The sequence below is a fragment of the Lactuca virosa genome, chromosome 9 (assembly GCF_052849685.1).
Source record: "Lactuca virosa cultivar CGN04683 chromosome 9, Lactuca_virosa_CGN04683_v6, whole genome shotgun sequence".
Lineage (NCBI taxonomy): Eukaryota > Viridiplantae > Streptophyta > Magnoliopsida > Asterales > Asteraceae > Lactuca > Lactuca virosa.
The window spans coordinates 283420790-283444588 of record NC_136434.1 but is presented as its reverse complement, the minus strand read 5'-3'; the positions used below and the strand labels follow the sequence as shown (position 1 = coordinate 283444588).

Sequence of the window (23799 nt, the reverse complement as noted above, 5' to 3'; positions counted from 1 at the left end):
ATTTGGCCGGGTTCAGCTTCATCTTGACCTTTTCTAGTGTGTTGAAGGTTTCTTCGACATCTCGCAACATTCTTTCCTCGTCTGGGCTCTTAATTACCATATCGTCGACATAAACCTCGATGTTTCTCCCAATCTGATTGGAGAATATCGAGTCGACTAGCTGCTGGTACGTGGCTCCCGTATTTTTTAATCCGAACGACATTTTGGTGTAACAAAAGGTCCCATGGTCTGTATAGAACGCTGTCTTTTCCTCGTCCTCCCTGCTCATCAGAATTTGGTGGTACCCTTTATATGCGTCTAAGAAGCACTTGAGCTTGAACCCCTATAACGACTCCATATTTTGGTCAATTTCCGCGAGAGGATAACAGTCTTTGGGGCATGCCTTGTTTAGATCAGAAAATTCGATGCACATACGCCATGACCCGTCATGCTTCCGTACCATGACAGGGTTAGCGATCCATGTTGGGAAAACGGCTTCCCTCACAATTCCGGCTTCCGTCAGCTTGGCTACCTCTGTATTGATCACCCTGTTACGGTCCCCTCCTTGGACCCTCTTTTTTTGTTTGACCTCCTTCGTGCCCGGCCTAGTCATGAGCTTATGCTCAATTACTTTCCTATCCACCCCTATCATGTCTGTAGGGGTCCATGCGAACACATGTTTATACCTCCTGAGCAAGTCAATCAGTGCTTTCCTGGTATGATCTGGGAGACCGCGACCGATACTGATTGGCTGATCGGGGTATTCTTCGTTGATCACCTCCTTTTCCTACGTGGATTCAGCTCGCGCTTTTTTGGTCTCCCTTGCGATTTCTGATGGTTGCATGACCATAAAATATTGCAATTCTTTTGGCGGTGTAGCAAGAATCATGGTCGGGCCGTCTGCGGTGCTAAACTTCACGATCCCATGCATTGTCGACGGGACCACCCCTAGTTTAAGCAGGTCCGTTCTTCCCAAAATGATATTATGCTCTGACGAGTGCCGGATTAGCACAAAGTCAATCAAAACCGTTTTCTTTCGCTGCTTATCATGGCTGGTTAGCGTGAGAGGTAGGTGGATTGTGCCGAGAGGCCATAAACTATGCCCAGTGAATCCCACTAACCTCCCCGCTGTGGGTCTCAGGGTGTCCTTCCAACTGTCCGGAAGGAGACGAAAGCAGTGCTCGTAAATTATATCTGCCGAGCTCCCCGTGTCGATGTACACTCTATGTATGACCACGTTCTTAATGGAGGCTTGAATTATGAGTGGGTTATCGCCCCTCCAGCCTTCCGGACTAGGATCCTGTGCTGAGAACGTAAGCGACCATGTTGGAACTGTGGGGCGTCCCTGGTCGGCTAGGCGCGCCTCTCTACCCCTTTTGCTTTGTATCATGAATATCTCTTTGGGCTGAGCGCCTTCTTGCGGTGTACCCTTGATGTTCTCGGCATCGAACTTAGCGCGTAAACTTCACGCTATTTCTATCAGATCTCCTTTGATCTGTTTCTCCTCCATTTCTTTCTTGAGAACAGAGCAGTTGGTAGTATAATGCGTTTTGCTCTTATGATATTCACAATACCGACCCCTAGGCGCTTTCGCTTCTTGTTGCTTCTCTGTGACCATACATACGTCCGGACGGCGGCTCCGCCTATCATCCCTGACGAACAGCCTAAAACGCCCTTGGGGTCTTCTTCCTCGCCCAAAATGTCTATTTCCCATTTGAGTCTCCGCGTGGGTTGGGCTATGACGTTTGGTCATCATGGCATTTAGGTACGCTTGCTTCGTCGCTTCGCCTTCCTCCTGCCTCAAGTACCGTTCCACCTTTTCTTTTAGTTCAGCTCACGTGTGAGGTTTCTTGCCCATCAGCTTCTGGGACAAAGGGCTTGGTAAGAGCCCCCACGTGAAGGCTCCGGATATGAGACCCTCGTCGTGTCCTGGCACGTCCAATGTGGCGTTTATGAACCTTGTGAAGTACTCCCTCACACTCTCGCCTTCTTTTTGCTTGCATCCTATGATAGAGTGAGAATCTCCTTTATACTTCTGCAACTGCATGAAGTTGGTGAGAAACAGAGACTTAAGCTGGGCGAAGTTGTAGATGCTGCCTGGGCGGAGAATTTTGAACCATGTTCTTGCGTTCCTGTCAAGCGTTGTTGGGAAATATGTGCACCAAAACCTTTCGTCAAGATTTAGTGACGTCATTGTCCACTCATACGTATCGATGTGACTGTTTGGGTCAGTGGTGCCATTATAAGTTTTAAGGTTGGGGAGTTTGGCTGTATTTGGTATTTCGTAGTCCAACAATTCCTTAGCGAACAGAGACGTGACACTTCGTGATAAGCAATCTTGGTTTGGGATGGCTAATGGTCCCTGCGGGTGAGGTTGAGGAGGAAAACCGCCTGATAGTGCATGGTAGCCTGGGCTTGGACCATAGAAGGGTTACTGTTGGAACGGTATTCAAAGTGAATATCCGGAAGGAAAATGTTGTGTTTGCGTTGAAGGGTTACTCGTTGAAGCTTGCTGCCGGCTGTTATTGGTGGTGATAGTGGGCTCACCCCATGTGCCTTCTGCAGAGTAATAAACCGGCGTGGGGGTTATCATGGTTTGCGCCAGCGGTGGTAGCGGAAGCACTGGGTGTGTACCCATCAACATTTGGTTCAACAGTAACATCTGGGATGATGGTTGGATATTTGGTATTTGGTTTAACGGCAGTACCGCTGGAGGGATTGGCAGCGGATGTTGCATCGTCGGCGTAAAGAATGGTGGCATTTGGGGTATCGAAGACTGCGTCGCTGTTGATTGGAAAGTTAGTGGCGTCTGAAGCGATGTGGCTAAAGGCACCGTCACCAGAGTTGATCTTGACTGCTGGACTGAGGGTTGCACGACAGTACCGACGGTTGTGCCCGGGGGTGTGAGCGGCGGACGACTTTCCGACGGTATTGCGGTTACTGTAGAACTTCCCTCGCCCGTGGCATCTCTATTGGCCGTCGTCGGTGGCGGTGTTTCGTCCAACGGTGCCATGGACCGTATCAGATTGTTTTGAGCTCCTCTGTGACCATCGTTGCCGTCGGACGCCATTGATTTGTCATAGATGTGATTTTAGCTACGTTCTTCGTCACACAAACGGATGGCGCCAAATGATGCAACCTTGGCTCGACCCTTAGCTCGTGTCTCTCTATGGGATTCTGGGTAGACTCTGCAAGATCACAAGAAATAGAGGCCGTCAGCCGTTTCCCGGGAGGAGGCTCCCGAAAATACGCTCCGACGGTCAAGTTAGAAGGTATTTAGGGTTTTTGTGGATGTAGCTGGAGAAGATGGCTTACCTTGTGAGTTCTAGAGCGTGCCCTTTTATACCTAGCGATCCTGCCTTATCCGTACACGACAAGATTGTTTTAAGGAGACAGGGCCAGAGGCGTTGATTGGAGGGTCGTGCTCCTCTATCCGTTAGAGCGCCCTTATTGGCTCTGACGGTAATGGCCTGATCCTGCCTCTTGTCTCCTGACCGTATCTTTTGTCTTGACGCTGGGAGCGTCCCTGGCGGGCGCGAGCCTTTTGTCGGGACGTTGAGAGCGCCTCTGGCGGGCGCGAGCCTTTTGTTGGGACGCCCTGCTCTTAGGGGCGCCGGCGGGCGCTGAGCCCGCTGAGCTTAGTTCGGCTGGCACGCCAGGTTCCTTGGCCAGGCGCGGTTCTGTCGTGCTAGCATAGGCACGTCATCAAACACATACAATCAAATGCTTAGTGCATCGAATCTTAATACTTAATGTATTAAATTTCATATTCAACACATACAGTCAAATGCTTAGTGCATCGAATCTTAATACTTAGTGTATTAAATATCATGATCAACACATGCAATCAAATGCTTAGTGCATCAAATCCAAATACTTAAGGATAATCTGGCATAAAGGGTCCAACATTACATAGAAAAATACCACCAACAAAACGGTGGAACCAAAGTAAAATGCGTTTTGCTCTTATGATATTCACAATACCGACCCCTAGGCGCTTTCGCTTCTTGTTGCTTCTCTGTGACCATACATACGTCCGGACGGCGGCTCCGCCTATCATCCCTGACGAACAGCCTAAAACGCCCTTGGGGTCTTCTTCCTCGCCCAAAATGTCTATTTCCCATTTGAGTCTCCGCGTGGGTTGGGCTATGACGTTTGGTCATCATGGCATTTAGGTACGCTTGCTTCGTCGCTTCGCCTTCCTCCTGCCTCAAGTACCGTTCCACCTTTTCTTTTAGTTCAGCTCACGTGTGAGGTTTCTTGCCCATCAGCTTCTGGGACAAAGGGCTTGGTAAGAGCCCCCACGTGAAGGCTCCGGATATGAGACCCTCGTCGTGTCCTGGCACGTCCAATGTGGCGTTTATGAACCTTGTGAAGTACTCCCTCACACTCTCGCCTTCTTTTTGCTTGCATCCTATGATAGAGTGAGAATCTCCTTTATACTTCTGCAACTGCATGAAGTTGGTGAGAAACAGAGACTTAAGCTGGGCGAAGTTGTAGATGCTGCCTGGGCGGAGAATTTTGAACCATGTTCTTGCGTTCTCGTCAAGCGTTGTTGGGAAATATGTGCACCAAAACCTTTCGTCAAGATTTAGTGACGTCATTGTCCACTCATACGTATCGATGTGACTGTTTGGGTCAGTGGTGCCATTATAAGTTTTAAGGTTGGGGAGTTTGGCTGTATTTGGTATTTCGTAGTCCAACAATTCCTTAGCGAACGGAGACGTGACACTTCGTGATAAGCAATCTTGGTTTGGGATGGCTAATGGTCCCTGCGGGTGAGGTTGAGGAGGAAAACCGCCTGATAGTGCATGGTAGCCTGGGCTTGGACCATAGAAGGGTTACTGTTGGAACGGTATTCAAAGTGAATATCCGGAAGGAAAATGTTGTGTTTGCGTTGAAGGGTTACTCGTTGAAGCTTGCTGCCGGCTGTTATTGGTGGTGATAGTGGGCTCACCCCATGTGCCTTCTGCAGAGTAATAAACCGGCGTGGGGGTTATCATGGTTTGCGCCAGCGGTGGTAGCGGAAGCACTGGGTGTGTACCCATCAACATTTGGTTCAACAGTAACATCTGGGATGATGGTTGGATATTTGGTATTTGGTTTAACGGCAGTACCGCTGGAGGGATTGGCAGCGGATGTTGCATCGTCGGCGTAAAGAATGGTGGCATTTGGGGTATCGAAGACTGCGTCGCTGTTGATTGGAAAGTTAGTGGCGTCTGAAGCGATGTGGCTAAAGGCACCGTCACCAGAGTTGATCTTGACTGCTGGACTGAGGGTTGCACGACAGTACCGACGGTTGTGCCCGGGGGTGTGAGCGGCGGACGACTTTCCGACGGTATTGCGGTTACTGTAGAACTTCCCTCGCCCGTGGCATCTCTATTGGCCGTCGTCGGTGGCGGTGTTTCGTCCAACGGTGCCATGGACCGTATCAGATTGTTTTGAGCTCCTCTGTGACCATCGTTGCCGTCGGACGCCATTGATTTGTCATAGATGTGATTTTAGCTACGTTCTTCGTCACACAAACGGATGGCGCCAAATGATGCAACCTTGGCTCGACCCTTAGCTCGTGTCTCTCTATGGGATTCTGGGTAGACTCTGCAAGATCACAAGAAATAGAGGCCGTCAGCCGTTTCCCGGGAGGAGGCTCCCGAAAATACGCTCCGACGGTCAAGTTAGAAGGTATTTAGGGTTTTTGTGGATGTAGCTGGAGAAGATGGCTTACCTTGTGAGTTCTAGAGCGTGCCCTTTTATACCTAGCGATCCTGCCTTATCCGTACACGACAAGATTGTTTTAAGGAGACAGGGCCAGAGGCGTTGATTGGAGGGTCGTGCTCCTCTATCCGTTAGAGCGCCCTTATTGGCTCTGACGGTAATGGCCTGATCCTGCCTCTTGTCTCCTGACCGTATCTTTTGTCTTGACGCTGGGAGCGTCCCTGGCGGGCACGAGCCTTTTGTCGGGACGTTGAGAGCGCCTCTGGCGGGCGCGAGCCTTTTGTTGGGACGCCCTGCTCTTAGGGGCGCCGGCGGGCGCTGAGCCCGCTGAGCTTAGTTCGGCTGGCACGCCAGGTTCCTTGGCCAGGCGCGGTTCTGTCGTGCTAGCATAGGCACGTCATCAAACACATACAATCAAATGCTTAGTGCATCGAATCTTAATACTTAATGTATTAAATTTCATATTCAACACATACAGTCAAATGCTTAGTGCATCGAATCTTAATACTTAGTGTATTAAATATCATGATCAACACATGCAATCAAATGCTTAGTGCATCAAATCCAAATACTTAACGATAATCTGGCATAAAGGGTCCAACATTACATAGAAAAATACCACCAACAAAACGGTGGAACCAAAGTAAAATTCGTACTACATCAAAGACCAGAGCCAAAACATCCAAAAACATAGAAACAAACGTTTAGAAAAAAGGCTTCACGCCCCAGGAGGGGTAGCACACGATGCAAGAACATCTTCATCACCAACAAAATCATCTCCACCGCCACCAACTTTTTCACTAGCAAAAGAAACCACATCTTCACCGCCACCAGCTTTCTCACTAGCAAGAACAATCGTATCACCACCAATGTCCTCGCCATCTACATCAACATCATCACCGACACTCCCAACAACATAACCATCGCCACCAACGTCAACAACAGGGGTATCCTCACCAACAACATTTTCATCAGCACGAGCAGTCTCGTCATAATGACCCGCCATACCCTCAGGAGTGCATTCAGAGCCGGAAAAGGCACAAAGCTCTCGAATCCCATGGACGTCCAAATCTCCTAACCCCAGAAGTGAAGCGTGATCCATGCTGGCGAATGATAAAAGAGCCTCATTCACACTCACAGCAGGACCAGAGGAGGGGGCGTTAACAACAAGATCCTCAGGCCCAGCGCTTGCCAGAGTACTACGAACAGACTCTGCCCCAGCAACGAAGGCAGAGTAACGAATAAGACTTATGGCGCTGGTAAACTCCGGATGTTCAATCATCCTATCAACAATTTGCACAAGACCCACTCGTAGCAGCCAATCTAGATCACGTTGCGCGACATCAGCACTCGCTTGCAGAGGAGTGACCAGTCGGTCGTGATCAGCAGCATCACACTCGAGACTCTCGACTTGGATCATCAGACCTTCGTTAACCTGAGTAAGGGAATCAACCTTTGCCTCGAGGGCGGACCTGAACTCCTCCACAACAGCTTTCTCAAAAACAAGAAGCTGATACTTCTGTTCTGAACGCTGAAGGTCATCACCAAGCTCAGAAATACGACGCTCCAATTCAGCTACACGAGAACCACACTCAGCATGTACAACCTCCATTTCACCAAGCAACTGGATACGCCGTACACCCGCAACGAGGTAGAATATAGGCTGCGCGGCTGCATAAGACATATTATGAGAAAGGGCAGGGCTGCCCATGGCTTCCATGTCTGCAATGGCAGCCGGAGGGAAGGTATGCCGGGCAAACTCCACGGCATTGGCACGCACAGAGAGGCGGGACTCGTTATGAAGACTCCAGGTAGGAACAAAAAGGGAAGGCCCAGAAGAACCTTCACCAACACCCCCGCTTGGAGAAATGGGAGCTTGTCCTGAGTCACTAGGACCCTTTGAAGGAGAGATGTTAATAGGAACAGAAGAAACAACTTGAGCAGGAGCAACGGGCTGTTTAGACGCCCCACTGACCCCTTCAGACTGTTGAATGTCGTCATCAGGGTTCACAACAACGGCCGCCTGCGTTGAAGAAATAGAGTTCAGAAGGCGAGAGAAACTGCGCCTGGTCTGAACCCGCTTGGCGACGTTAAGCACACTGGTGACTGTCTCCCCCATGGCCAATACAGCTTTCCTCTTAGCTTGCATACACCGAACATCAGAGATGATACCCTCCTTGCTGTCCTCGTCGCTATCAGCAGAGGAATGATGAACACTGCCCAATGGCATGATGGCTGAAATGGGACGAGCGGCCAGAGGGTCCATGTCAGCAGATGATGAACTCTCCCCAGCCGCCGGAGGAGCGGACATAGCGGTAGTAAAAACAAGCTGATCTAGCCGGCAAGGCGGGGGAAGACGATCAACCAGGTCCACCTCCCGCCATTCCAACTTCCCCGATAGCGTTTCCGTAGGACCTCGTCCATGGATAAGGGGGACTCGACACCTAAAAATGTTAAAACATAAGGAGAAAAATTAAAACCCTAGCCAACAAACACACCCAAAGAAACAAAGAAGAATGGAACGCAGGCACTCACCATCAACGACGCAGAAGAAGACCGCCATCTTGCCACGACGCCGCCAGGACAGACTCATCCCCACACCAGACAACAGAGCTTTAGAGTAATCCTCGGGAGATACCTGGACATTCTTCAGGAAATCAGCAACACCTTGATTATGGGGAAAAAGCTTGGGAGTAGTGTCAGCGAAGGTGTTTGCACGGTAACGACCGCTACCGGCCAATCCCTTATTCACCCATAGCCACCGGTCCTGCCAATTTTTGGGTGTTCGCCCATCAGGAAGTAGGGTGTGCCACCCTCGCCGGACGGAGAATGTGTACTTATCACCAGTACAACAAAACCTGAAAAAGTACTTGAACACGAAATAGTAGGGGAGGTAACCGTTGGCATGACAGATCATCTCGAACGCCACCACTTTATTCACAGCGTTCAGAGTTAGCATTTGAACACTGCAACCATCCTTTTGAAGAACCTCCTCCTGGAAGTCAGTTAACGGAAGACGAAGACCAACATTTAGGGTTTTCTGGTAAATCCCAGCTTTTTCGGGAGGGGGGACGTGATAGAAGAACCAGGTGACGAAAACTCCACACCGTCTAGGGGAGAGAGACCATAGGTGCTCTCAAGCTATTGATACTCAGCCGCAGAAGGAAGAATTCCTGGGGGACTCGCCATAAGAAAAAGAGGGAGGAAAACGATCTTGGAGAAGAAGAAAAGCAAAAGAAAGGAAGCGTAAGTGAGAATGCGTAATAACCGCCCTAATAAGAAAACAGAAAAGGCGGGATATTCAAATTGTCTGACATGGTGACGTAACCGCTGGCCATCATGAACGGTCACGTCGTCATTAAAACGGAAGCGACGGGCAAACAGGGAGTCTACACGTATAGAACAGTCAAGTCCAGAACGCCGTAACTAGCGTTGCAACGCTACGGCTACCGGACTGGGGGACTTGATGACGTGCCTAAGCCGGCACGGAAGAGTCGCGCCCGACCAAGGAACCTGGCACGCTGGCCGAGCCAAGCTCAGTGGGCTCAGCGCCCGCCAACGCCTCTAAGAGAAAGGCGCCCTGGTGAAAGGCTCGCGCCCGCCAGGGACGCTCTGGACGCCAAGACAAAAGATACGGTCAGGCGACAAGGCAAATGGTCAGAGCATTACCGCCAGAGCCAATGGCATCGCTCTGACAAAAAGAGGCGCACAATCCTCCAATCAGCGCCTCTGACCTTGTCCCCCAAAAAGCAATCCTGTCTCGTACGGACGAGCAAGGTCGCTAAGTATAAAAGGGCATGAACACGATCTCGAGGGGTAAGCAATCTTCTTCCATCTACATTCACATAAACCCTAAAACCTAGCTAACTTGACCGTCGGAGCGTCTTTCCGGGAGCCTCCTCCCGAGAAACGGCTGACGACCTTTCTTTCCTGTGATCTTGCAGAAGCCACTCGGAGTCCATTAGAAGAGCTTGGAGAGAAGAGATAGCAAGGTCACATCAATACTCATCAGGCCCCGCCTGACATCGAGCCTCGCTCGGTAAACGTAAAACACATAACACATGAAAGAGTCACGCAGACAACAAGCATACTAAGCATAATAAACCATGGGCCGACATTGGTGCCTTCGACCCTCCAAACATAGTGGGGAGACTCACCTCGCACTGCCGAATCATACAGAAAGTCCCTGGTTGCTGGCTGATAGATCCCCAAACTGTCAATATCAAAACAACACCCAATTAACAATTGAGTTCCAATCCATAGTCATAAATCCATTCTTGGGGGTAAAAAGACCGTTTTACCCCTAACCTAGCTTGGTCAAAGACTAAGTCCCAAACTCACAATCTGAAAGGCCCAAAAGCCCATAATCAACCAAGGCCTCAATATGGCCAAAATTTCCAAATTGGGCCCAAACCCCTTACATGGGCCTTACCTTAAGGCCCAACCATTTTCCTAGTCTAAAACACTTGTTCTCAGATGGCCCCAACAATGCCCCGAGCAACCAAGCCCAAAAGATAGCTCAAACCCGAAATGACACCACAAGGCCCACTAAGGCCCAAATATCCAAATTGTGTCTAAAACCATCATGGGCCTAATCCGAGAAGGCCTAATAACATCAAAGGCTCAAAATATCCAATAATAAACCCTGATGAAACTCCTGGTTAATGGTCAACGGTCAAACGGTCAACATTTCAAGAAATTCCAAACAGGCCGAGTACGCCCATCATACACCCTTTGGGGGCAGTACGCGCAACGTACCAGATGGGTACTGTAACATCCATAAAATTCATAAAAATTTAAAACTTTTTCAAACATTCAAAAACCATTATTTATTACAAAATGTTTTCAAAATAGTTTCATATCATAGTATCCCAGAAATCAAATCATAAAAATGAGAAGAGGTGCACGATCACGCCATCGCCTTCCAGCGATCATCCGAAGTACCTGAAACAAATCCAAAACCTGTAAGCCTGAATCTTAGTGAGTTCCCCCAAAATACCAACGGCATACAAACCATAACAATATCATAATAAACAACATGCATATAGCATTTGCAGTATGACTGGACCGCCCTCACGGGGCCTTCAGTCTATTTGGCCCACTCTCAGAACCTTCAGCATGTCTGGTCCGCCCTACCGGGCCTTCAGCCTATCTGGACCATTTTATGGGCCTTCGGCCTAACTGATATGCCCCATTGAGCCTGCAGTCTATCCGGGCCGCCCTGGGTATATTGGCCTTCAGCACAAAGCAGGTCCGCCTCAACCCAACCCCCAAACATACAATCAATACATATATATATATATATATATATATATATATATATATATATATATATATATATATATATATATACACACATATAAAACACTAGCTAGCATGTACAACAGTCAAACCGACCTAACAGGTCACTAAGCATATCATCATGCAATAACCATGATAGCAATCCAAAAAGAAAGGCCGACATTGGTGCCTTCGACCCTGTTAGTATAGTGAGGACAACTCACCTCACAATGTCGATCGGAACTGAAATATCAAACTTCCGAAACACGGCTCCAAACACCAACACCTACAACCACCATTGATCCAATTCCATAAATTCCCAAATTACCAAAATACCCTTAGAAGTCAACCTGGGTCAACCCTTGGTCAAAGTCAAAGTCAACGGTCAAGGTCAACAGTCCATGTTGACCCAACTCGTCGAGTGCAGCTTACAGACTCGTCGAGTTCCTTCAGAACTCAGTAGATCTCGTAAACCCCAGTCAACTCGCCGAGTTACTAGACAACTCGTCGAGTCCATGCAGTATCCAAAATACCAGGAAAACCATAACCAACTCGTCGAGTTACCTTACTATCTTGCCGAGTTCATGCAGAATCTAGAAAGCGGGAAACCCTCATCCAACTTGTCGAGTACTTCCTGTCTTAACGTGTTCAGCCCTTTCCAATCGATTTCAAGGCCCCAAACTACAGATCTAGCTTCATGGAACTGAGATACCACGTAAAGTTGCTAACTTTACGTGCATGAAAGGTCTCAAAGGGAGTAAAACACTAAAAATAGCCTTAGGAAGAGGTTTTGGACATAGAGGAGGGACAAAGCTTCATAAAGCTTGAGGCTTTATGTCCATAAGGGCCTAGAAGAGTCCAGATCTGAAACCAACCCCTTGTGACAAGCTTAAATCCGAATGTGACTCCATTTGCACTAAAAATGACCATTTTCCTTCACAAGGAAAGACCTAAGAAATAAGAAGTCAAGGTATTAGCTTTATACCTCAGATTGGTTGCCAATACAAAGTAGATAACATATCTACAATCTTCTTCTTGATCCAAGCTTCTCAATCTTCAAGTTTCCTTCAAGAAATGCACCAAACACACAATTTTAGCCTCACACACACTCAAAGTAGGGCTAGATCGATTAGGGTTTGCTTCTGGAAGTGAAAAGATGGTAAGGAGGCTGGAAGGAGGACTTAAGGTCCTTTAAATAGGGTGCAAACCCTGAAAATTAGGGTTTTCATGCACAACCTCTACTCGTCGAGTTGGGGTCCTCCAACTCGTCGAGTAGGTTCCATAAACCACGCGACCATATCAGTCTCTACACGACGAGTTGTGGTAGCTAACTCGTCGAGTAGGTCTATAATTATGAATATAAAAGCTTTAAAATTTATACATGGGAGTCGGGGTGTTACAATTCTCCCCCACTTGGACTAGACTTCGTCCTCCAAGTTCGCTGCAACAAACAGGTCCGGGTAATGCTCCCGCATCTCAGCCTCCGACTCCCAAGTCCACTCAGATCCCCTTCGGTGCTCCCATTGTACCTTTACCAAAGGTACCTCCTTGTTACTTAGAACCTTCACTTTCTTCTCCAGAATGGCCATTGGACTCTCCACGTAATTCAGGCACTCATCGACCTGAATGTCATCTAATGACACCACTGCCTCCTCATCTAGTATGCACTTCCGAAATTGCGAGACGTGAAAAGTGCTGTGAATCTGACTGAGCTCCTCCGGGAGGTCCAGTCTATATGCCACCTTCCCAACCCTGGCAATAACCCTAAAGGGTCCAATGTATCGGGGACCCAACTTCACCCTCTTTCCGAAGCTAATCAATCATTTCCAGGGTGAGACCTTCAGTAGTACCATGTTGTCAACCTGAAACTCCAACTCAGATCGGCACCGGTCAACATAACTCTTCTGCCGACTCTGAGCAGTCTGCAGCCACTGTCTGATCTGCTGAATCCTCTCGGTAGTCTGCAGAACTACCTATGTCCGTCCCATCACCCTGTGACCAATCTCACCCCAACAGACTGGGGTGCGACATCTCCGTCCATACAACAACTCATATGGTGGAGCACAAATACTGGAATGAAATATATAGTTGTAGGAGAACTCTGCAAGGGGTAGGTAGGATTCCCAGCTCCCGCCGAAGTTAATGACGCATGCTCTCAACTTTTCCTCGAGAGTCTGTATGGTCCACTCACTCTGTCCTTATGTCTGCAGATGATAGGCTATACTGAAATGTAGCCGTGTACCCAGTTCCTCGTGGAACTTCTGCCAGAAACGGGAGGTGAATCAAACATCACGGTCTGAGACAATAGAGACCGGTACCCCATGGCGAGCTACAATCTCGCGGATATACATATCGGCCAGCTTCTCGGTCGATGAGCTCTCTCGATGGGCAGAAAATGGGCACTCTTGGTCAATCGATCCATGATGACCCAAATAGCGTTGAAGCCCCTTGCCGTCCTCGGTAGCTTGGTGATAAAATCCATCGTGATCTGCTCCCATTTCCACATGGGAATCTCTAGAGGCTATAGCTCGCCATGCGGCCTTTGATGCTCGGCCTTGACCATCCGACTGGTCAAGCACCTCTCAACGTACCATGCGATCTCCCTCTTCATGCATGGCCACCAGTAACTCAGTCTCAAATCCGGTACATCTTGGTGGCCCCCGGGTGAATAGAGAAGCGAGACTTATGATCCTCCTCCAGTACAATCTGTCTGACCCCACCAGACATCGGAACCCAGACCCGAATACAACGGGTCAAAAATCCCCGACTGTCTTGCACAAATCGGGTGTTCTCACCCCTGATCCTCTCAAGCTTCCAGTTCTCCTGTCGCATACCCTCAGCTTGAGCTTCCCTAATCAAGCTCACGAGTGGAGAATCCACAGATATCCTCATACATGCAGCTGGAACAGAAGATCCAACAGACTTGAGGCTCAGGGCGTCCGCAACCACATTCACTTTACCAGGATGGTAAAGGATCTCCCAGTCATAATCCTTAACTACGTCCAGCCACCTGCGCTGCCTCATATTCAGGTTCGGCTGATCCATGATGTGTCTCAGAATCTTGTGGTCCGTGTATATGGTACAGGGGACCCAATAAAGATAATGTATCCAGATCTTGAGAGCCAATGCTATCGCTCCCAACTCAAGATCGTGCGTGGGATATCTCGTCTCGTGTGGCTTCAACTGCCGCGATGCATAGGCTATAACCCGTCCCCTCTGTATAAGGACTGCTCCCAACCTGATGATCGATTCATCACAAAACACTATAAAATCCTCAACTCCCTCAGGGAGTGTCAACACTGGCGCCTCGCAGAGTCGCTGTCTCAGAGTCTCGAATGCAGTCTGTTGCTCAGGCCCCACCGGAAATCCACCCCTTCATCGTCAGACGAGTGATGGGTACCGTAATCTTAGAGAAATCCTGTATGAATCTCCGGTAGTACGCTGCCAATCCCAAGAAGCTCCTGATATCTGAGGGAGATTTTGGAACCTCCCACTGCATAACCGCCTCGATCTTGGTCGGGTCGACCAAGATCCCCTCCTGGTTAATGAGGTGTCCAAGGAACTGGACCTCTCGTAACCAAAACTTGCACTTCGAGAACTTGGAATACAACTGTTCTCGCCTCAAAACACCCAAAAACTCACGAAGATGATCCTCGTGCTGCTCCCTGGTCTTGGAGTACACCAAGATGTCGTCTATATACACAAGGACCGAGCGGTCGAGCATCGGTCTAGAGACCCGAGTCATCGGGTCCATAAACACTGCTCGCGCGTTCGTGAGCCCAAACGGCATCACCACGAACTCGTAATGTCCATAACGAGTCCAGAACACGGTCTTCTCCACGTCCTCCTCCCTAACCCTGACCTGATGGTATCCGGACCTCAGGTCTATCTTGGAGAACCAAGATGATCCCTGCAATTGATCGAAAAGATCATCTATCCTCGGGAGTGGATAACGGTTCTTCATCGTTAACTTGTTCAACTCCTGGTAATCAATTCACATCCGGTGTGAACCATCCTTCTTCATGACGAAGATTATCGAAGCTCCCCACGGAGAACTACTCGGACGAATGAACTGCTTGCCTAACAGTTCCTGCAGCTGAGATGATAGCTCCTGCATCTCGGGTGGTTCCAATCGATACGGAACCTTGGCGATAGGGGCCACACCTGGAACTAGGTCGATCCTGAACTCGACCTGCCTCTCCGGAGGCAATCCAGGTAACTCCTCCGGAAACACATCAATGAACTCTCTGACAACCGGAACATCTAAAACCGAAACCTGATCACTGACATGCGTATCCACCACATACGTTAAGTAACCCGCACAGCCGTGCTGAATATACTGCCGAGCCGTGGCAGCTGAGAAAAACCCTGAACCCAATATGGTGCCCTCGCCGTAGATAACCAGTTCTCCCCTACTTGGGGTCGAACTACCACCCGCTGAACCTCGCAGTCGATCATGGCACTGAAGCGACTCAACCAGTCCATACCCACAATCATACATACATCCCCCATGGGAATCATAATCAAGTCTATCGGGAAGGATACCCTGAAGATCTCCATAACGCAACCCTGATAGACTAAAGAAGCAGAAATACCGTGTTCGTTGGCGATAGAGACTCGCAACGGACACTCTAACTCTCCTACAGGCAAACCGAACTCCCTACCGAACGATCAAGAGACAAACGACCGACTCGCCCCCGAGTTGAATAATACCAACACAGGTAAGGAGTTCACTAAAATGTACCTAATCATAGGTACAAACACATATAAGCATAAACCAAATATAATCAACAAGATAAGGGATAGAAACATACCAACAACCACATTGGGTGCTGTCCTGGCCTCCTCGGCTGTAAGCTGGAAGGCGCGTCCCCGAGCCTTCGGAGGTTCTCCTCTACCCTGACTCCCATCAGTAATCCTCAGTGTAGCCGGCGCTGGAGCCTGCGCCGGCCTGGCAGCAAGCAATGGACAATTGGTCTTCACGTGACCAACCTGATCGCAGTGATAGCAGATCCTCATATCTTGAACCGGGGCTGGCTGGCGGCAATCTCTCGCAAAGTGCTCCTCCTTGCCGCATTTGCGGCACACATTACCAGATTTACAAACTCCCGAATGACCCTTCCCGCACTTCCCACAAGTGCGGCCGCGCTGGCCCCCAGACCTAAAATCATCAGTCTTGGACCGCTTTGGGCGCATGATGGGACTGTGCCGGGGCCTGCCTCTGCTCCTGCTCCTGCAACTGTAACTTAATATCTAGCTCACGCCGCCTAGCGGCCTCCTGTAACTCTAACAATGTATCACAACGCTGGGTAGCAACAAACTGTCGGATGTCGGTATTGAGCATGGTCAGATAACATGTCATCTGAGCCTGCTCAGAAGCAAACTTCGGGCAAAACATCGCCCTCTCGGTAAACATACGGGTGATCTCCGTCACCGACTCCACACCTTGTCTCAACTCTAAAAACTCCTGTGCTAGCCTCTCGCGCTCAACTCATGGAATGTAGCGAGCGCGGGACATCTCCCTGAACTGATCCCAAGTAACCGCAGCTCTTTGATCATCAGTATACGACCCTGTCATCAACCTCCACCAGTCCTTGGCTCCAGACCTCAGCAGGTCCAGAGCACACCTGACCTTCTGGTCAGCAGGACATGAGCATGTGAAGAAGCATCCCTCCACATCAGATAGCGACCTTATGGCTATGATCGGGTCCTGAATCCCATCAAAAGTCAGGGTCTTCATGTTATCGAAGTCCTGGTACTGAATAGCCCGACTGGTCCCACTACCAGCGGCTGCTACAGCTGCGGAGACTGCAGCGGCAACCGTCTCAGAAAGAGCCTCATAACGCTCATCAAAATACTCCACCATAGCGGTCTTGATAGACCCAAACATCTTTGGCAACTGTGCCCGGAATAGAGTAGCAACCTCATCATGAAGGATCTCTCGAATCCTGGCGTCCAACTCATCCGACCTCATCTGATCAATGATCTCGGTCACTGCTGGTCCATCTTGACCGCCATCTCCTGATCCTAATCCGGATCCAGTCATAAATCGCCTCGTAACCACCATGCTGAAAATATACCAGGAAGATATCAGACATTCCATATAATAACGGGGAACCAACTCCCAATAAAACCCTAGGGGTTGTGACTTCCTTGCTACGCGTATGGGTCCTGTGCTTTCAGTAGTACGGGCCCATACTACCTTCCACACCTACCCATATTTGTCTCAAGTATCATCACAACGCCCTAACAATATTCATAAGCATGGCGAGCGCTCAATCCTCACTCCTAGAGGAAGGATAAATATCTCATAACTGACCGAATGACCCTGCACCACTCACCAATGAAACTTCCACCAACCCTGCAACACTCATGTATGCTAGTCATATATAACGTTGGACCCTATAGACATTCGAATATCTGATCCTACCCTAAACCCTTCATCAAAGAAGAACATGAAATAATGCCAAACCAAACATTCTCAGGCTATAAGACCCTAATTATGTACAACTATGAGGCATACACTAAGCAACTACAGTAATGATGTCAATTTCCTATAAGGAAAACCCTAGGCTATCAGACATCATATAATCAGGCAATTCTATCATGCATTTCCTGTAGATCCCTAACCTAGAACTAGCATGCTGTTCTAACATATCATAATATCAAATATCCGTATGGTATTTTGGGGTCTACTTACTGGCTCCGGCTGATCGTACACTCTGCATCCTCCTTTAGTATTTTGAAAACCATTTAAAAATCATTTTGAAAACCTTTTTCCTTAGTTTGAGACTGGATTCACACGGGTGTTCCTCCATTTCACTCAAACCAAGGCTATGATACTAACTTGTAACATCCATAAAATTCATAAAAATTTAAACTTTTTCAAACATTCAAAAACCATTATTTATTACAAAATGTTTTCGAAATAGTTTCATATCAGAGTATCGCAGAAATCAAATCATAAAAATGCGAGGAGGTGCACGACCACGCCTTCGCCTCCCCGCGATCATCCAAAGTACCTGAAACAAAATCCAAAACTGTAAGCCCGAAGCTTAGTGAGTTCCCCCAAAATACCAACGCCATACAAACCATAACCATATCATAATAAACGACATGCATATAGAGTCTGCAGTATGACTGGACCGCCCTCACCGGGCCTTCAGTCTATTTGGCCCACTCTCAGAACCTTCAGCATGTATAGTCCGCCCTACCGTGCCTTCAGCCTGTGTGGACCGTTCTTCGGGCCTTCGGCCTGACTGATATGCCCCATTGGGCCTGTAGTCTATCCGGGCCGCCCTGGGTATGTTGGCCTTCAACACAAAGCAGGTCCGCCTCATCCCAACCCCCAAACATACAACCAATATATATGTATATATATATATATATATATATATATATATATATATATATATATATATATCAAACAGTAGCTAGCATGTACAATAGTCAAACCGATCTAACAAATCAATAATCATAACATCATCCTATATACCAGGATACCGACCTAACAGGTCACTAACATAACATCATCCTATATACCAGGATACCGACCTAACATGTCACTAAGCATATCATCATGGAATAACCAGGATAACAATCCAAAAATAAGGGCCGACATTGGTGCCTTCGACCCTGTTAGTATAGTGAGGACAACTCACCTCAAAATGTCGATCGGAACTGAAATATCAAACTCCCGAAACACGGCTCCAAACACCAATACCTACAACCACCATTGATCCAATTCCATAAATTCCCAAATTATCAAAATACCCTCAGAAGTCAAACTGGGTCAACCCTTGGTCAAAGTCAAAGTAAACGGTCAAGGTCAACAGTCCATGTTGACCCAACTCGTCGAGTGCAACTTACAGACTCGTCCAGTTCCTTCAGAACTCAATAGATCGCGAAAACCCCAGTCAACTCGCCGAGTTACTAGACAAATCGTCGAGTCCATGCAGTATCCAGAATACCAGGAAAACCCTAACCAACTCGTCGAGTTACCATACTAACTCGCCGGGTTAATGCAGAATCCAGAAAGCAGGAAACCCTCATCCAAATCGTCGAGTTGGCTATCCAAATCATCGAGTTCTTCCTGTCTTAATGTGTTCAGCCCTTTCCAATCGATTTCAAGGCCCCAAACTACAGATCTAGCTTCATGGAACTGAGATACCACGTAAAGTTGCTAACTTTACGTGCATGCAAGGCCTCAAAGGGAGTAAAACACTAAAACTAGCCTTAGGAAGAGGTTTTGGATATAGAGGAGGGACAAAGCTTCATAAAGCTTGAGGCTTTATGTCCATAAGGGCCTAGAAGAGTCCAGATCTAAAACCATGCCCTTGTGACAAGCTCAAACCCGAAAGTGACTCCATTTTGCACTAGAAATGAGCATTTTCCTTCACAAGGAAAGATCTAAGAAATAAGAAGTCAAGGTATTAGCTTTATACCTCAGATTGGTTGCCAATACAAAGTAGATAACAGATCTATAACCTTCTTCTTGATCCAAGCTTCTCAATCTTCAAGTTTCCTTCAAGAAATGCACCAAACACACACTTTTAGCCTCACACACACTCAAAGTAGGGCTAGATCGATTAGGGTTTGCTTCTGGAAGTGAAAAGATGGTAAGGAGGCTGGAAGGAGGACTTAAGGTCCTTTAAATAGGGTGCAAACCCTGAAAATTAGGGTTTTCATGCACAACCTCTACTCGTCGAGTTGGGGTCCTCTAACTCGTCGAGTAGGTTCCATAAACCAGGCGACCATATCAGTCTCTACACAACGAGTTGGGGCAACCAACTCGTCGAGTAGGTCTATAATTATGAATATAAAAGATTTAAAATTTATACCTGGAAGTCGGGGTGTTACAGGTACTCCCATCGTACTCACCTGAACCCCATTCCACTTCATCAAGCACTTAATCACTTAAGCCCTTGCTTCCAACTCCCAAATCTGATTCCTATGGATGACTCAACACGTAAAGTTGGCGAATTTACTCACATGCATGGCTTAATGGGGATCTAGACCTCAAAAGAGCTTAATAAAAGGTCTTAACACATGCATGAATTCAAAAAACTCCATAAAGCTTGCAACTTTATGAATGAGGGACCCTTAATATGTCTAGATCTACTAGATTAAGCTGCTGAAATAACCATAGCTCACAAAGACCAACCAAGAGGGACTAAAATGATCATGAACATGCCCAAAAGGAGATCTATACAATGATTAGACAAGATATGGACTTATACCTTTAAAGTCTCGAAATGAAGAAGCTAACACTGGATCTCTAAGCTCCTCTCTAGGGATTGAGTCTTCAACCTTCTTCTTCTCTTACATAAACCTCCATAGACCGTCTTCCAAGCTCTAAAACTCATTCAAGGCACTCTAGGGTTTCAATGTATGATAAAAGGGGTGGAGGTTGACCTAAAATGACCAAAGGAAGGTTATAATGTTGCTTATATAGGGGTAAAACCCCAAAATTAGGGTTTGGTGCTGAAGAGAGTACGCCACTCGAACCCCTTAGTACGCTTGGCATACTTAAAGAAGACCCGTGATCCATTAACTCGGTATTCCCCACGTACACATCTAGTACGCCCAACGTACTAGATGGCCTTCCAAAACCCCTAAACTTCATTCGGCCCTAACTCCTTCATCCTATGTCTATTTCCAACGAACTTTATATCCACGAAAAGGTGACGAGAAGCCCTACACTTCTAACAACTCACCTTAGCCTTAAAACTCCCCGAATCAAACCCAAAATTCATAACAGACTGAGCTAACAATTTACAATTATACCCTTGGGCTTTGAAACACCATCGAACACTTGGATCACTTAGACTATAACACCCACATCCAAAAAGGGCAAAATCCATTCTTCCCTAAGGCCCTAAGCCTTATGATAACTGATGATCGGGACACGACCCCGAATAATGAAGCGATTCGAAACCGAGTGTTACAAAAAATACCGATAAAAATTTTCATTTTAACATCGAGTCATACAACCAATTGTTCCAAAACCAAAGAAAGTAAAAAGGTATTTTCAAACATCAGAGTATCTCAAAAGTAACCAATACGGAAAAAGCCATCAGGGGACGCGATGCAGTCAAGCCGGGTCCTTCCCTTTGAAACTGGAAGTACCTGAAAAATGTTCAAACCACAAACCGTAAGCACAAAGCTAAGTGAGTTCCCCAAAATATCACATACCTAATAAATGGGACCAACCCAACATAAATAATGAGCCTAACCTAACATAAAAATGGCCCAACCCAACATACAAATAGGCCCGAACCAATATAAATAATAATGGGCCCAACCCAACATATAAATTTTACATGATTTGAGAGTTCGGTTTGTGTTTTGGAGCCAATGGGTATATCAGTAAAGTTTCAGTTTGGGCCTTTATGGAAAATAGATTTTTATTTCAGGAAGTTTTAAGGCAAGTATGAGTTCATAGAAGCGTAGAACTTCTCGTTACCTTTACGTGTATATAAGGATTGTCGGAAACAAACTTATAACAAAGATGTTATGGCATTTGGAAGTTGGTAGGGTTTAAGGCTAACCCTAGTACGCGGAGCATACATAGGGAGTACGCTGGGCGTACTAGGGAGGAAGATCGCGGGCATCATTAGGAGTATGCTGGGCGTACTAAGGGTGCGCAGGGCGTACTTAAGTTTCATGCAAACCCTAAATTAGGGTGTTGGAACCTATTTAAGCTCCTTAACTCAACACCAAACCCTATTATCCTCAGCCTCCATCCCTTTAAGCCCTATATTTGACACCCTAATAACTTGTGGTGATTTTTGAGCTTGAAATGTGATTTGTGGGTGTTTTGTGGTGAAGAAGAAGAAGAGGAACACTTGGAGGAGCGGCTTAAGCTTGTAGATCCAATATTACCTTCTCATTTGCAAGCTTTTTAAGGTAAAAAGCTCATACCTTGATGATTATTTATGGTAGATCTACTTTATGGTGTTTCTTGGACATTTTTGAGTCTTTTGAAGTAAAGATGAGCTTTTGATCTACTCCAGAAGTAATGGATGCTAGATCTAAACAACAATAAGGTCCATTGTTCATTAAAATGCAAACTTTATGGAAGATTTTGGTTCATGCAAGTATTAAAACCCTAATTAAGCTCCTCTTTAAGTGTTGAGACCCATGATGGCATGTAGGAGAGTAAAATTGACACCTTTATTGTTTAAGACCTTGCCTAAGGATCAGATTTATGTTTTGGACAACTTGACTTAACCCATTAAGAGATTTTTGAGACTTTTGGCATTCTTCTGAGTATGCTGGGCGTACACAGGAGTACGATCAGTGTAATGGGTGGTTGCGCATCAACCGTATGTACATCGTGCTTCTTGGCTGAGTACACGAGGCGTACGTCTCAAGTACGTAGGGCGTACTCCCCAGAATAGTTATTTTGGGCCTTGTTGGGCCATTAGACTTCTGACTTTGGGCTATGGTTAGATTGTGGGCTTTCTTGATATTGGTCTCATGATAGTTTTTGGGCCCATTAAGGTAGTTGGGCCATATTGGGCTTTGGGTTTCCATTTTAGGATTTGGGCTTTTTGTGCTTTTGGGCTGGGCCTTGGTTTTGGGTCAAGTAAGAAAAGGCTAAAATGGTATTTTACCCTTTAGGAAGTTGGTTTGTGGAGTGGGCCTCATATTTTGAGATTATCGGGATTATTATCGATTAAGATTGTATTTATTTTTAGTTGGTGTGAGGTTATCCGGTCCAGCGATCCGAGTAGTTATTTGATTATCAACGGTTTGAGGTGAGTCTCCGCACTGTACTCGTGGGTCGAAGGCACCAATGCCGACCCACTAGGTTCTGTTATGTTAGAAGTCTTTATGTCTCTTGGATGGTATGTTGGGCTAGGTCCATTGTATGTTATGTTGGTGCTAACTGTCTTTGTGACTTTTGCATTTGTATGATCGGGCTAGGCCCAATGGTTTGGCAGGGATAGGCCTATTATGGTGGGTTGGGCCCAATATGCGGGATGGGCCCTATGTAAGGGCTAGACGCAATGGTATGTATGGCATGTTGTATTTTAGGGAACTCACTAAGCTTTGTGCTGATGGTTTTTTTGGTTATGATTTCAGGTACTTTCGGTTCGAAAAGGAAGGGCTCGACTTGATCGCAGCGCATCCACCCATGTTTCCACATTATGATGATTTTGGGATTGTACCCTGATAACTTTTTTCTTATAAAGTACTTTTGAATATTTAGAAATAGGATAATGAATCTTGACTTAAAGATAATTAATATTTTGGTTGAATTAAAAATGAAATTTATACCTCATAATTTTTGGGACGTTACAAGTTGGTATCAGAGGCTTGGTTTGAGGGATTCAGGCACACTCTCGGGTATGTATGATCTCAAACTGAGGAAATTGTAATATTTATAAAGAAAATGAGTTTCTATAAAGATTTTGTAAAATGGAATAAATTTTAAAAAAGATTTTATAAAGACAAAGGGGGTGTGATGCGTGCAATCGACCGAGCTCAAGTAAGTGATTCCCAGAATACCCATACGTGTTTTTTATGATTATATGTTATGAGAATTACATGCTAGGATAAGGATATGGATACTTTAAGGAATTGGATGATAGATTAGCCTAATATGTGATGCGTTGTATCCTAGTAAGCATTGGATGCTATGCTAGATTGGAAATATCTATTGGTATCAATAATTGATAAGTGCATGCTTTAAAAATTGTATACGAATAGGATCATATAGCCCTAGAATGATTGATTTGGCCTTATTTCTAGTTCTTCATTTGGTTGTGGTCCTAGGGTATAGTCTTTTATCCGACAGTCTGTTTGATCCTGTATTGT

General features: G+C 46.7%; 2 protein-coding genes across 2 annotated transcripts; both read right to left on the bottom strand.

The window, feature by feature from the left end:
* Nucleotides 1-1813: 1813 nt before the first annotated feature.
* On the bottom strand, nucleotides 1814-2173 carry LOC145140598 (uncharacterized). The gene has a single exon (XM_079074034.1). It carries the CDS (start codon nucleotides 2171-2173, stop codon nucleotides 1814-1816), a length of 360 nt encoding a protein of 119 aa, XP_078930160.1.
* Nucleotides 2174-4223: 2050 nt separating this feature from the next.
* LOC145140597 (uncharacterized) lies at nucleotides 4224-4583 on the bottom strand. The gene has a single exon (XM_079074033.1). The coding sequence runs from the start codon at nucleotides 4581-4583 to the stop codon at nucleotides 4224-4226; it is 360 nt and encodes a 119-aa protein (XP_078930159.1).
* Between the last annotated feature and the right edge of the window lie 19216 nt (nucleotides 4584-23799).